We start from the raw sequence: 13,676 nt of genomic DNA on the forward strand, positions 1-13,676 counted from the left end.
GCTAAAAACAGCCTATAACCTTAGCTGTTACTCTTAGCCATAGCACCTACAAATAACAAAGGGGAAATGGGCATACAGCCTAACGACTCCCTCAGGAGGAGGCCAGAACTAGGAAATATACAACCTTACAAGGGATAGTGATAATAAGGGTGATGTAAAGACAAACACCTAACCTAGCTCTAGCCTAGCTGCTAGCTAAGGCCTACTGGGCCAAGCAAAGCCTGGGCTTCATTTCAGGTGGCTGATAAAGCCGACCTGCACACAAATAACTGAAATGACGAGTGCAAACTCAAACTAGACTTCACAGTATTTAGCTGAGAAGCTACTCTAACATAGGAGGCTAAAACCTAGTGGCCACAATGCGGCCTGCAAGTGTAAACTAGCCAACCTAGCCATTCAGTTATTTTGTCCAAAAAAACCCCTCCTAAATTTATTGAGAAAGAGAAAGTTCTTCTCTTTCTCCCCGATGTCCACACAGTTCAGCCACAGATGTTGCTCTGTGGCAACCATGGCCGCCATCGACCTGCCAATCGATGTGGCCGTCTGCTTAGTGGCCCTCAGAGCAAGATCCAGAGTGCGGCTCAGCTCCTCTATCGCCTCAGGGGACGAACCCTGTGATGTCACCTTCAACAGTTTGGATGGCTGGACCGGAGCTCTTAGTGTCGGTGCACTCCCTGTTGCGAGATAGTTCGCAAGCATCTCATCAATAGGGGTCATCGACACATACCCATGCTGGCTCAATCCTTCGACATCAGTGAAACTAGCCTGCTGATGTCGATGAATTCGGGCCGAGTACGGGTTTTTCCATGCCCTCTTGATCTCAACGTGTAGATCAGGAAGGAATGGAAGGCTCACCGGAGTTATTGGGTTATAGCCTGAAAGAAACCGTTCGTCAAGCCTGCCACACACGGTCTCTTTCCGGACGAGCTCCCATGGCAGCTGCAGTCTGCTCGTGGTGCGCTTTATAACCTCCAATAACTCAACATAGGCCGGGCAGGGCGGCCTAAAGGGAGCCGCGGGCTCACCCGCTTCTTCCTCCCCGGCCATCTCCTGCTCTCTGGGGCTTGCTGCCAGCAGAGAACTCGCTCCTGGATCCGATGACGTCAAAGACAGGATGTCATCATCATCCAGGAGCGCGTCCTTGTCAGCCGCTTCGGTTTGAGACAGGTTTACACCCCTCTCAAATTCCTCAGCGAGCTCCACCTGAGAGCCCCATGATTTCAGCCGCCTCTCTTCCTCAGCACGAGCGGGGCCGGAACCACCAGGCAACGGTGTCAACGCCTCTCCCCTCGAGAAGAGGGCCAGACAAGAATGGAGCATCTTCATGGGAAGACGCTCACAATTAATGCAGACAGGTTCGCGCCATATGACGTCATAGGCTGTCGCCGGCCAATAGGATTGGAGTGGTGTGATTCTTTGGCATTTCAGACACTTGTCATGAATGTGACGGATCCCCATAGCGGTAAACGCAGAGTAGAGTTCCCTTTTGAAAGGGAAGCTGCTTTACAGACACGCCTGACACAGTTACTGTAAGAGCTGTATTACAGGATTCTGGGATCAGGAGGATGAGAAGAGAGTCTACAGCTGCCCTCAGTGCAGACAGACCTTCAGTCCAAGACCTGCTTTAGGTAAAAACACCATTCTGGCTGAAATGGTGGAGAAACTGAAGAAGACTAATCTTCCTGCTGACTGTTATGCTGGAGCTGGAGATGTGCAGTGTGACGTCTATACTGGAAGAAAATACAAAGCCGTCAAGTCCTGTCTGGTGTGTCTGGAGTCTTACTGTCAAACTCATTTTGACCTTCATGAGGAAATTCCCTCTCGTAAGCCACACAAAGTGATTGATGCTGTCGGACGACCGCGGGACATGATCTGCCATAAACATGATAAAGAGCTAGAAATGTACTGTATCACTGATCGACAATGCATCTGTGTGTGGTGTAAGGAGTATGAACATAAAAACCACAACACTGTATCAACTGCAGCACAGAGGACAGAGAAAAAGGTATGAACTGAGAGAGATTGTTCACACAGAAATGAAATGTTGACATATTGACATGCACTTGTAGTGTACTTCAAATTAAAAGTATATTTAAAAAGAAAAAAACTGTACTTAGATATAATATAATATTAATGAAATGAAAGACCATTTAAGAGCATTTAAAGAGAGTAAACTTGCATGACTATGTTTCACTTTATAAAGTACAATTTGTAATAATGTCAAATTAAAAGTTTTACTTTAAAGTACATTTTAATAATATTTTTGATCCGTTGACTGACTAACATACTGAAGCACATGTAAAGTACTTGATTATAATTAAAACTTTAGTGTCTTATTCAATATTATTTTTAAAGTTAATATAGTGTAAATATGGAAGTTTTTTTACTAACAAATTTAAAATGAAAATTCAAATGCTTGAAAAGTGCAACTTCATTATTACATTATATTTTAGTTTAGCATGCATGCTTGTTAGTACATTTGACAGTACACTATTTTTACACATATTTCAAGACAATAGAATTATGAAATTAAATATGAATATGTACTTCTGTCCAACTTAAGGGGGTCAAAAAATCCTCTTAAGTTCAGCTAATTGCTTTAAATATAAATATAAAATATAATACATTTTTCATTTAATGGCAATTAACATACAAGTTAACAAATAGGTGTCTGAAAATATTACTTTCAGTTGAAACTTAAGTATATTCTTTAAGAGAATATACTTATACTATACTTATACTATATATTTCCATAATAAGTACACTTTTTAAAAGTATGCTAAAGTGTGCTTGCTTTTGTTAAAGAGCTAAATTTTGATTCCTGAATCAAATCAAATCATTGATCAACTCATGTACACAGAACCCAAGTCAAATATGACAACATCAAAAACATTCAAACTTAACTGGTCTTTGAGTCATGACATCATGATGTTTAGTCATGGGACTGTGACATGCAAGAACCAATGAGGTTTGGCGTTATTGACGTGTCACCATATTTTATTTGGCCTCTGTAAACAGCTGAGACATTCTTCAAAATATCTTCCATTGTGTCTCAAGGTCATACAGGTTTGGAATGACATGAGTGAGAGTAAATGATAGAATAAACTTTATGGTGAAATATTCATAATAAACTAGATGCTGATGAAATATTGAAATATTTCAGTTTCATATTCATTCATAATCTCATTTCAGAAAACTATAATCTGTGGTTTGAACATACAGTATAAACTTACCATGCTGGATCTTTAACCCTCCTCCAGTTCTGGATCAATGTAACTTTAATTGTATTTTGTGATAGTAGTTTTATGTGTCATTTTTTGGTTTGTTCTCCAGAAACAGCTGAAGGAGAAGCAGATAAAGATCCGTCAGATAATCCAGCAGAGACAGAAAGATCTTCAGCAGCTGAGAGAGGCTGCGGAGTCTCATAAGGTGAGTCTGGAGAAGAAGAGAAGTTTGAGACGTCTCAGTTTAGACTCTGTCAGTCCCGCTGAAGCCACTGTGTGATTGTGATGTGTGTCCTAACAGCGCTCTGCACAGACAGCAGTGGAGGACAGTGAGAAGATCTTTACTGAGCTCATCCGCTCCATTGAGAGAAGCCGCTCTGAGGTCACACAGCTGATCAGAGATCAGGAAAAGGATGCAGTGAGTCGAGCTGAAGGACGACTGGAGCGACTGGAGAAGGAGATAAATGATCTGAGGAGGAGAGACGCTGAGCTGGAGCAGCTTTCACACACACATGATCACATCCATTTCCTGCAGGTAACAGAGATCTATAAGAACAGGATCATAGTGGATTTGAGCAAGAGAAACATTTCATGGGAGCAGAATGAGCCGTTGACTGAGATGTTGTCAGGAATTCAGTCAGATTCAGTCCAGTGTTTGTTATCATATAATCATCAGTCAGATTGTCAGATTTCATAATGTTTTTAATGAAATCGTTTATTTGGTCCGGTGATCTTTAAACCTGATAAGATTTTTATTTCATAACCTGTAACACACTGATGAATTCAGACTCAGGAAGTGAGGCTGTATATTAGCAAAGCTTATTAAAACCAATCAAAGCCTGACTTTTTGATCGTGCCTTAAGGGTCCATGTGAAGTTTCAGTGACACTAACTAGTCAAAATTTACAAATAATGGTCAACTTACAAATGATTAGAACAAGTAAAAGAGCATATTTGGCATGCTGTCTGGGGAAGAGCTCCGAGCTCGGAATGTTGCCGGAACCCAGAGTACTTCCCCGTATCTTTGGTTAGGATAGTAACCAGGTGAGTGTGAGGAGATGGGGTGGTGGAGGGATGCAGAAAAACTGCAGAGGAACATAGGTCTCAGCATATAGGCCTCCTCTTATGCTGACTGAGTAGATCATTTAAATATACTCCTCCTGAACTTTGTTATAAAACATAATTTATGATCTTAGCAGATGTTTTATCATCCAAACCATTTCCTAGAAAGTTCACACATAGTCCCTTGTGACAAAGAAGTGTGCTTAATTGTACTGAATGTACACTTAGTTAATTACTTAAAATCTTAAAATAATTTTTTTTTTTAAAAACTGGACTTGCAGATAATATAATATTAATGAAATAAAAGGCCATTTAAAAGAGACACTTTCATGTCATGCTTTGTAAAAAATATCAAATTATTTTTTTAAATTTAAAGTATTTTAAATCATGTTTTAATGATCATTTGTCGTGCTTTAAAGAAGTGCACTTATTCTGATGTGTTGACTAACACTAAAGCACATGTGAAGTACTTATCATTTTAACTGCAGTGTGTTATATATATACTGATATTACTAATATATTTAATAATATTATTACTAATATATTTAAATGCATCACATACAAGTTTCAGTAGAAATGACAAAGTATATTTTAGTTTATCATAAATGCTTGTCAGATCATTCAGCAGTAACTTTAATCATATTTCAAAGACAACAGAAGTAATAATGAAATTACATTTAAAGATATTTAAATCCGACTTAAGTGGGTTAAAAAGCATTGTAAATATTAGCTAACAATATAAATGTAAACTATAATTTAATTAAAATAAATGTGTCCAAAAAAATTACATTCAATCTGCTCTTAAGTATATGTTTTAAATTATATTATTTCTGTAATAAACTATGTATGTATGTATAGTAAAAAGTATGTATGTATGTATGTATGTACGTTCCCTTTCGATACTTCACTCGTACTGCGTATGGGCAACCGCGCCGTGCCACGGCAGGGAACGACTGTACTTATCATGGGCGCCTAGGGGCCCAGAGGATAAGTGAGAGGGCTAAGGGATGTCAAACCCTAGTTACACTGGTAGAGGGAGACACTCCCTAACAGTGGCATGATTACAGAGCTCGACAGCGGCCGTCGTAACATACCGAGAGGACCAGAGCATGCAAGGTCGGGATGTCCAAATTATAGAATCTGACAAAAGTGGAAGGCGAGGACCAGCCGGCCGCCTCACAGATGTCTTTGAGAGAGATACCACTAGACCAGGCCAACGAAGAGGCCATCCCTCTAGTGGAATGTGCTCTTACTCTTATGGGGCAGTTAAGGCCCACAGAGGAGTAACATAGAGCTATTGCATTGACTATCCAATGTGAGAGACATTGCTTTGAGACTGGAGACCCTTTGGTGCTGCCGCCAAAGCAGACAAAGTGTTGGTCAGATTGCCGGAACGGATTTGACCGCTCAATGTAGGCCCTCAATGCCCTGACAGAGCAGAGTAATTCCACCTCTCGCTTGTCCGAAGAAGGAGGTAGCGCTGAGAGGGAAATGACCTGTGCTCTGAATGGAGTCGAGAGCACCTTAGGGACATAGCCATGCCTGGGTTTCAGAATGACCTTAGAGTCGTTAGGCCCGAATTCAAGGCATGCAGGGCTCACGGAGAGGGCCTGCAGGTCGCCAATGCGCTTTACCGATGCTAGTGCCAGTAGCAGAGCGGTTTTAAGCGTCAGGGGCCAAAGGTCAGCTGACTGCAGTGGCTCGAAGGGAGGACCTTTGAGAGCTGCGAGGACCGTGGAGAGGTTCCACGTGGGAAAAGTGAGAGGACGAGGGGGGTTCAACCGCCTAGAACCTCTCAAGAAACACACAATGAGGCTGTTTCGAGCCACTGATTGGCCAGCAATGGGAGCGTGAAACGCTGCAATGGCTGCTACGTACACCTTGAGCGTGGAGGGCGTGAGGCCCCTGTCCAACCGCTCTTGGAGGAAAGACAGTATCTGAGATACGTCACTCTCCACAGGGTCAACGTTGCGTGCTGAGCACCAGTCAATGAAGACCGACCACTTCTGGGCGTAGAGGCGTCTCGTAGACGGAGCTCTAGCCTGAGAAATGGTGTGCAACACGTCCCTGGGGAGGCTCAAAGGCTCCCATCGAGGGACCACAGGTGCAGAGCCCACAATTCTGGCTGAGGATGCCAGATTGTCCTGTTCGCCTGAGAGAGGAGATCCCGTCTCAGGGGGATTGGCCATGGGGCTTTCGTGGAAAGCCTGAACAGCTCCAAGGGCCAGACTTGGCTCCTCCAGAGTGGGGCCACCAGGAGGACTCTGTGTTTGTCTTCCCTGATTCGCCTGATGACCTGGGGGATCAGTGCGATCGGGGGAAAAGCGTAAAGGAGGAGGCTGGGCCAGTCGTGGGCCAGCGCATCCAAGTCCTTTGAAAAATAAGTTGGGTAGTGAGAATTTTCTTCTGAGGCGAAGAGGTCGACCTCTGCCTTCCCGAAGATCTCCCAGATCCTGTGAACCGTCTGGGGGTGGAGCATACACTTGTCCGAGGGGACATTGCTCCGAGATAGCATATGTGCTCCCAGGTTCGTTCTGCCAGGTATATGCGTTGCCTTGAGCGACTGCAGCCTGGGTGCTGCCCATTCCAGGAGGCCCTTCGCCAGACGCACAAGAGGCTGGACGAGAGGCCTCCTTGGTGATTTATGTAGGACACCACCGTCATGCTGTCCGACTGGACTAAGACGTGGTGACTCTTAAGGAATGCCTGAAAAGAGTGAAGGGCTCGTTCCACTGCCAGCATCTCGAGGCAGTTGATGTGGAGATGGCTTTCCTCGAGAGACCACGAGCCAAAGGCTGGTCTGCCGTCGCATACAGCGCCCCAACCTAAGTTGGATGCGTCTGTCAAGAGCACTGTCCTTCTGGACACTGCCTGCAGGGGAACTCTACGACTGAAACATTTGGGGTTCATCCAAGGTTTCAGGGCTGATATACAGGCCTGATTGACCTTGACGCGAAAGTGGCCGTGCCGCCAGGTGTGAGGTGGGACCCTGAGTTTCAACCAGTATTGCAGAGGCCGCATCCGTAGAAGGCCGAGCTGCAGAACTGGGGAGGCCGACACCATCAGCCCTAGCATCCTCTGGAAGAACTTCAGAGGGAAACAGGCTTTGTTCCTGGCAGAAGCTGTGAGCTGCTGAATTGCCAGGGCGCGCTCTGGCGAGACTACAGCCCTCATGCGGGCTGAGGCGAAAACTACACCCAGGAATGTGATGCGTTGACCCTGAGTCCTAGGCACTGCAAGTGGCTGAGGAACACGGATCTGTGATGTTCTAGCTCGGTTCGAGATTGGGCTAATATGAGCCAATCGTCGAGATAATTCAAATCCCGGATTCCCATCTGTCTCAGAGGGGAAAGCGCCACATTCATGCACTTCCTAAATGTGTGAGGAGCTAGAGACAGCCTGAAGGGAAGGACCGTGTATTGATAAGCCACTCCCTCGAAGGCGAATCGCCTGAGATGGGGGGCTATCTGGATGTGAAAGTAAGCATCTTTCAGATCCAGAGAGAAGAACCAGTCCTCGGTACAAATCTGGGCGAGGATCTGCTTCAACGTTAACATTCTGAACTTCCGTCTCATGAGGGAGCGGTTCAGAAGTCTGAGGTCTAAGATGGGTCTGAGACCGCCATCTTTCTTGGGAACGAGGAAGTAACGGCTGTAGAAACCCGATTCGCTCTTTGAAAGGGGAACAATTTCTATGGCTCCTTTCCTTAACAGAGTCATCACTTTGATGCAGAGGACATGAGCGTCGTCCAGATTTACTGAAGTGGGAACCACACCGCGGAAGCGCAGGGGTCTTCGGGTGAACTGCAGTGAGTAGCCATGATTTATAATCCCCAAGACCCACTTTGACACACTGGGGATGGCTTGCCAGGCCTCGGCCCGTGTGACAAGGGGCTGGATAGCATCTGGTGATAGACCGCTGTTCAGGGGTCTTAACACTAACGAGATTGGAAAAGGAAATTCGCTCTCTTTTTAACAATGTAAAATATTTATTGTTCACCATGAAAACGCCGTTTTGCGTGGGCACAACCATTGTGGACCCAAGACGCATTACAGCCATTTTGTCCCCAACACCCGGAACTGAACGAGGTGGCGGGGGAACTGTGCGAGAGAGCTTTTGGGGTGGTCCGGCTACAGCAGGACTTTGCTCCATCCTCTTTCTTCCCTTTAGATCAGGAAGACTTTGGAGGCGTCGGATCCAGCACTATTCTTGGTCGGGGGCCCTGGCGTCTCGGGAGCATGGCACGTTTAGCGTGATGGGCTCGTTGTCGCTGCTCCTTGGGGGTCGCTGCCTGTGAGGTAGAGGGGGCAGGCTTGCTCTGGTGCTGAGTCGGCGCAGTCCTGGGGCGACTTGCAGCAGTGGAAGACCTGGAGCGTTTCGGCAGAAAATGTCGCATTGTCTGGGATGATTTTTGCGCTGCAGTGAAATGCTCGGTGAAACCCTCTACAGCTGGCCCAAAGAGACCGGACGGAAAGACTGGGGCATCCAAGAAGGCCACTTTGTCGATCTCCTTGATCTCTGTGAGGTTGAGCCAGAGATGGCACTCTAAAACAACCAGGTTGGCCATGGATCTTCCAATGGCTTGGGCCGTGGCTTTCGTGGAGGCTCTACCGGCTATGGCGGAGGTCGTTCTGCAGGGCTTAGAAGGAAGGGCCCTCTTGTTCTTCCAGCCCACAGTCGCGGGGGAACAGAGGTGAGCAGCCACGGCCTCGTCCAGCGGTGGCATTCGCTCATAGCCCTTCTCTTGAGAGCCGTCCACCGAAGTGAGAGCTGCAGGTGAAGAAGTGCATAGGCGGGTAGAGTAGGGGCCGTGCCACGACTTTGTCAGCTCGTCATGTACTTCAGGGAAGAAGGGCACGGAGCGCTGATGCGCGTTGGCTCTTCGGGCGGAGCCCACTCAAGGTCGAGTTCCTCTACAGCCTTGGAAAGGACACGGAAAAGCTCGGCGTCCATTCCTGGCCTAGCATTGATGGGCTCCAGTGACAGCAGGTTCCCCGGCCCATTCCTCCATTTCAGATGCCACGAGAGACATGGAGTCATCAATGGGCACTGGCGCTGGGCCGGCATGAGCTCTCCCAAGTCAGGATGCTGGACCCCTCTACCCCGCTGTCTCATCTTAGCCGGCTCGCGGGAGGAAGAAGACGGGAGGGCGCAAGGGGCGGGAACGCTTTCACTGAAGAAAGCGATCCACGAGCGCAGAGAGGCGAGACTCACGCAGTGCGGGCATGAAGTCTCGGTGAGCGCTTACCCAAGCAGCCGACACACTCACTGTGGCCGTCAACATCCTGCAGAGGGGCTTTGCAGGTGCCACAACTGTGGCGCGGCATTTGTAGCAACTCCGCCGGTGTGAAAACGGCATTTGTGGGCGGCTCGAAAGCGGGCGGCTCGAGAGCGGCGCTCGAGAATGGCAGTCTGCGAGGGTGCCGGCGCTGCTGCAGTCAGCAGTCTCAGCTGGTCCTCTACGGTGCAAAGTTCAACCAACGACTTTTGCCGCTTCAACTCCAGCGACAAAGAGACTTCCTTTCATTTTGCCAGCAAGCTCAAACGTGATTAGTTTTGACCTACCCACTATCTGGACCTGGAAAGACAAATCATCGACTTGGAAAACCCTTCTCTCCACGCCGACGAGGGAAATTCACATTTAAAGTCGACTCAAGCAAGTACCTCAGATTAAAACTGAACTGGTGCATTTAAATTAATGATTCATGGTTCGTTCAGGTCAGATCATCCGAAGTGCATAATTTTGCTAGGAATTCATCATATCACTCTCTCTCTCCTAAAACTCTTTCTCTCACATTTCCTTTCTTACTGCAACGCGTATGAATGAATGTGTGTGTGTATATGTGTGTGTTTGTGTTAGATTAGTTTGTGTTAGATTAGTTTGTGTTAGAATAAATAAAGTCTCTTGTAGATTTTTAAAAGAAAGTGTCTTGTATTATGTGCTTCTAGAATTTAATGTCTTAAACTGTCGATCTTAAAGTTACCGAGCTCTAATCAGTGTTTTCACGATTGTTGGATATTTATATCTGCTACAAGAGTTTATGACGGCTCGAGCAAATGAACGCTGGACAACTCAGTTGCTTGGTCGTAATCTAAACAACTCTTTATAATTCCCTATAAATATTTAATTTGAGCTAATTTTACTTCCTAGGGTGAGTTCCCTACAATGTCAAATACTAGAGTTTTTAGCATTACATAATGAATATGAGAAGAAAGTATCTGATTGTGTGAAAGTGCCGGATTGAGACGAGTTACTGAAGATCAACAAGAGCCGCACAGATCTGATATAGAGCAGGTTATTGGCTGAAGTTTTGATTTGTGTTCTCTGTAGAGTTTCCAGTCTCTCTCAGCACCTCCTGAATCTACAGGCAAACCTGACGATCCCTTCAGTTCTCTCTTCTCTTTTGATGGCATAAGAGAATCAGTCCATCAGCTGAGAGACAAACTGGAGGATTTATGCAAAGAGGAGATCAAGAAGATCTCTGACAGAGGTAAAGTCCTGTGCCTCGATCCTATATCTGAATGTCCATTTGCACATACACACACACACAAAAAAAATCTTAAATGCATCCCACGTTATAAAGCACAGTTCATCTTAAATTCAACTACAATGTGAACAAGAGCATCAAATCCACCTGCAGAGCGACCACAAATATCCCTTGATGGTTCAGAAGTACAACACTCATCATCATGAGCAAGTGTTATATATATATTGTAGGATTTTGAATCAAATCCGATAGGTGTGTTTTATAAATGAAGCTCCTAGAGATTAATCTGCTCTCAGAAATGATCCTTCATCATCTAATATCAAAGAATATCAAACACACCTGAAGCTAATCAAGGGCTGTGTCTGAAATTGCCCCCTATACCCTTAAATAGGGCACTATTTGAGGGGACAGACATTTGTAGTGGTGTCCGAAACCACAGTGGACAATGTTGAGTCAGAGATTGTATATTATAGGGAGATGAGAGGGTTTGTATCTCTTATCATTGGAGAAAGAGTAATGGCTAATTTAATCACATGCTCATCTCTCAGCTTATTGTGTAATGGCAGTGACATCAGTGCCTGCCATTCAAAACTCATTCCCTGTGTACGGCCACAGCCGGAGCCTTAGCATTAGCCTTAACATCAACATTATTTGGACACCCCTGCAGTAGAAGGTGAAAGAAATCATGATAGAAGAGTTTTCTGATTGATCATGTAAATGATGATTCAGGATATCTGGTCAGCTGTACTGAGACACTGATGATACACTGAACATTGAGTCATGAAGAGTTCAGATACATTAAAAAATCAGATTCATAATTCCTGATTCTGATGTGTTTCTCTCCACCAGATTCCCATCAGCTCACTCTGGATCCAAACACAGTGAATAAACACCTCTGTCTGTCCGAGAGGAACAGAGTGATTACTATCACTGACACAGTCCAGCCGTATCCTGATCATCCAGACAGATTTGATGTGTATCAGCAGGTTCTGTGTAGAGAGAGTGTGAGTGGATGCTTTTACTGGGAGATTGAGTGGAGTGGGAGTGTGCATATCTCAGTGTCATATAAGAGCATCAGCAGGAAGGGAGGGGGTTATGAGTGTGCATGTGGATATAATGATCAGTCCTGGAGTTTGAGCTGCTCTTCCTCCAGATTCTCATTCTATCATAATAACATACGCACTGTTCTCCCTGTAGAGTCCATCAGCTCTAGAATAGGAGTGTATGTGGATCACAGTGCAGGAACTCTGTCCTTCTACAGCGTCTCTGACACAATGAGCCTCATCCACACAGTCCAGACCACATTCACTCAGCCACTCTATCCTGGGTTTTATGTTGGTTCTGGATCAGTGAAACTGTGTTGGTTTCAGAATAAACTGTAGAGAGATTTTACCCATAATACTTTGAGCTGCATGATAAATCAACTGATAATAACAATAATAATAATAACAAAATAATACTAATATTAATCACTGAAATAACAGAATAAATGTGTGTATTAAATCCTATAGAGACAGTAAGAAGTGTGTGTGTGTTCATTGATTTAGTTTTTATTGTAGTGACATATACATAAATGAATAAGTACTATCAAAAGTAATTTTCAGTTAAATGATCAAACACAGGGTTCATTACAAAATGAACAGATTGAGGACAGTGTGGTTTTGAATAATGAAGTAACAGAAACAGTCGTGAACAATGTGAGGAGTGAAGATGTGGAAAATTACATTAATAGTGGAGAAAATAGTGTTGGAGAAAAATCACAATTCAAAATGTGATGAGAGATGAGAGATATGCTCTTTATGAGATTTCAGATATTGGGTCACAAGTGATGTAAAACATGAACTCTTTAGATCAGGGGTGCCCACACTTTTTTGCCTGATGATCTACTTTTAAAATGATCTACCAACCAAAAAAAAAAAAAAAAAACGGCTTAATTGTTGCTACTACTGCATGAATCTCTACATGGAATTCAGTAAAATAAAATGTTCATTGTTGAAATTCAATTTGAACAATTTTCAATTTTAATACACTTACAGCACAACAGATTACATTAGCCAGGGCATTTACCTTATTCTGATGACTTGCACTGAATAGAATCGGACAGTTTTACATAATCTTTGTCGACAAAACACAGCTGCCATTGTCTAAACTGGTGTCAATCAACACTGACGGAGCACATGCGATGGTCGGCCGTTCAAACGGATTCATTATTAAGATACAAGGAGGAGGATGCTCTTCCCGACTTCCTTAATTATACACTAACAAGCTCTATGTGCGAAAATGCAGAACATGAAAGAGATCGTGGATGTGTTCATGAAAATCGTCTGCTCAATACGTGCACGCTCACTTCAGCAGAGACGACTGTTTGTTTCGTGCGTATTTGGAGGAAGCCGACTTCACGCGCTGTTCTCCGGCTAGTTGTCATGGCAACTGAATAAACAAAAATCTTGCCTGGTAAAAAATGTATTAGTCAAATGCAACTCAGTCTCAGACAGAAACTAAAAGGACAAGAAATTGCATCGTTATATTTCTTTTTATTAAAATGTAACAAAAGCATTTATTATAATTGTGTGCGATCTACCATCATTGTCTTTGCGATCGACTGGTAGATCGCGATCGACCTATTGGGCACCCCTGCTTTAGATCAAATAAATAACTTTCTTGACACAATGTTTAGTAAAGTTTTGATGTAAAATAGTTATCTCCATAAAATCATAGTATCAGTGTTGTTGTTGCAAAAAAAACAAACAAAAAAAAACAGTGAGCTCTGAAGATCTGGAATAAAAAAAAGATTCTGTCCGAAAAAGATGCTAATGAAATTAAAGTAAAGTGCAGCTTCATGAAAATAGTTACTCTGTGCTTTTTCTTTTCTGTCTCTATCTTCTTGCTTCTCTGTATGGTTG

At 44.3% G+C, this 13,676-nt stretch overlaps 1 protein-coding gene across 1 annotated transcript; it reads left to right on the top strand.

The window, feature by feature from the left end:
* Positions 1-11,556: 11,556 nt before the first annotated feature.
* Positions 11,557-13,417, top strand: LOC125266311 (stonustoxin subunit beta-like). The gene has a single exon (XM_048186848.1). It carries the CDS (start codon positions 11,604-11,606, stop codon positions 12,153-12,155), a length of 552 nt encoding a protein of 183 aa, XP_048042805.1. The 5' UTR covers positions 11,557-11,603; the 3' UTR covers positions 12,156-13,417.
* Positions 13,418-13,676: the final 259 nt, after the last annotated feature.

Source organism: Megalobrama amblycephala, linkage group LG1 (genome assembly GCF_018812025.1).
Source record: "Megalobrama amblycephala isolate DHTTF-2021 linkage group LG1, ASM1881202v1, whole genome shotgun sequence".
Taxonomy (NCBI): Eukaryota; Metazoa; Chordata; class Actinopteri; order Cypriniformes; family Xenocyprididae; genus Megalobrama; species Megalobrama amblycephala.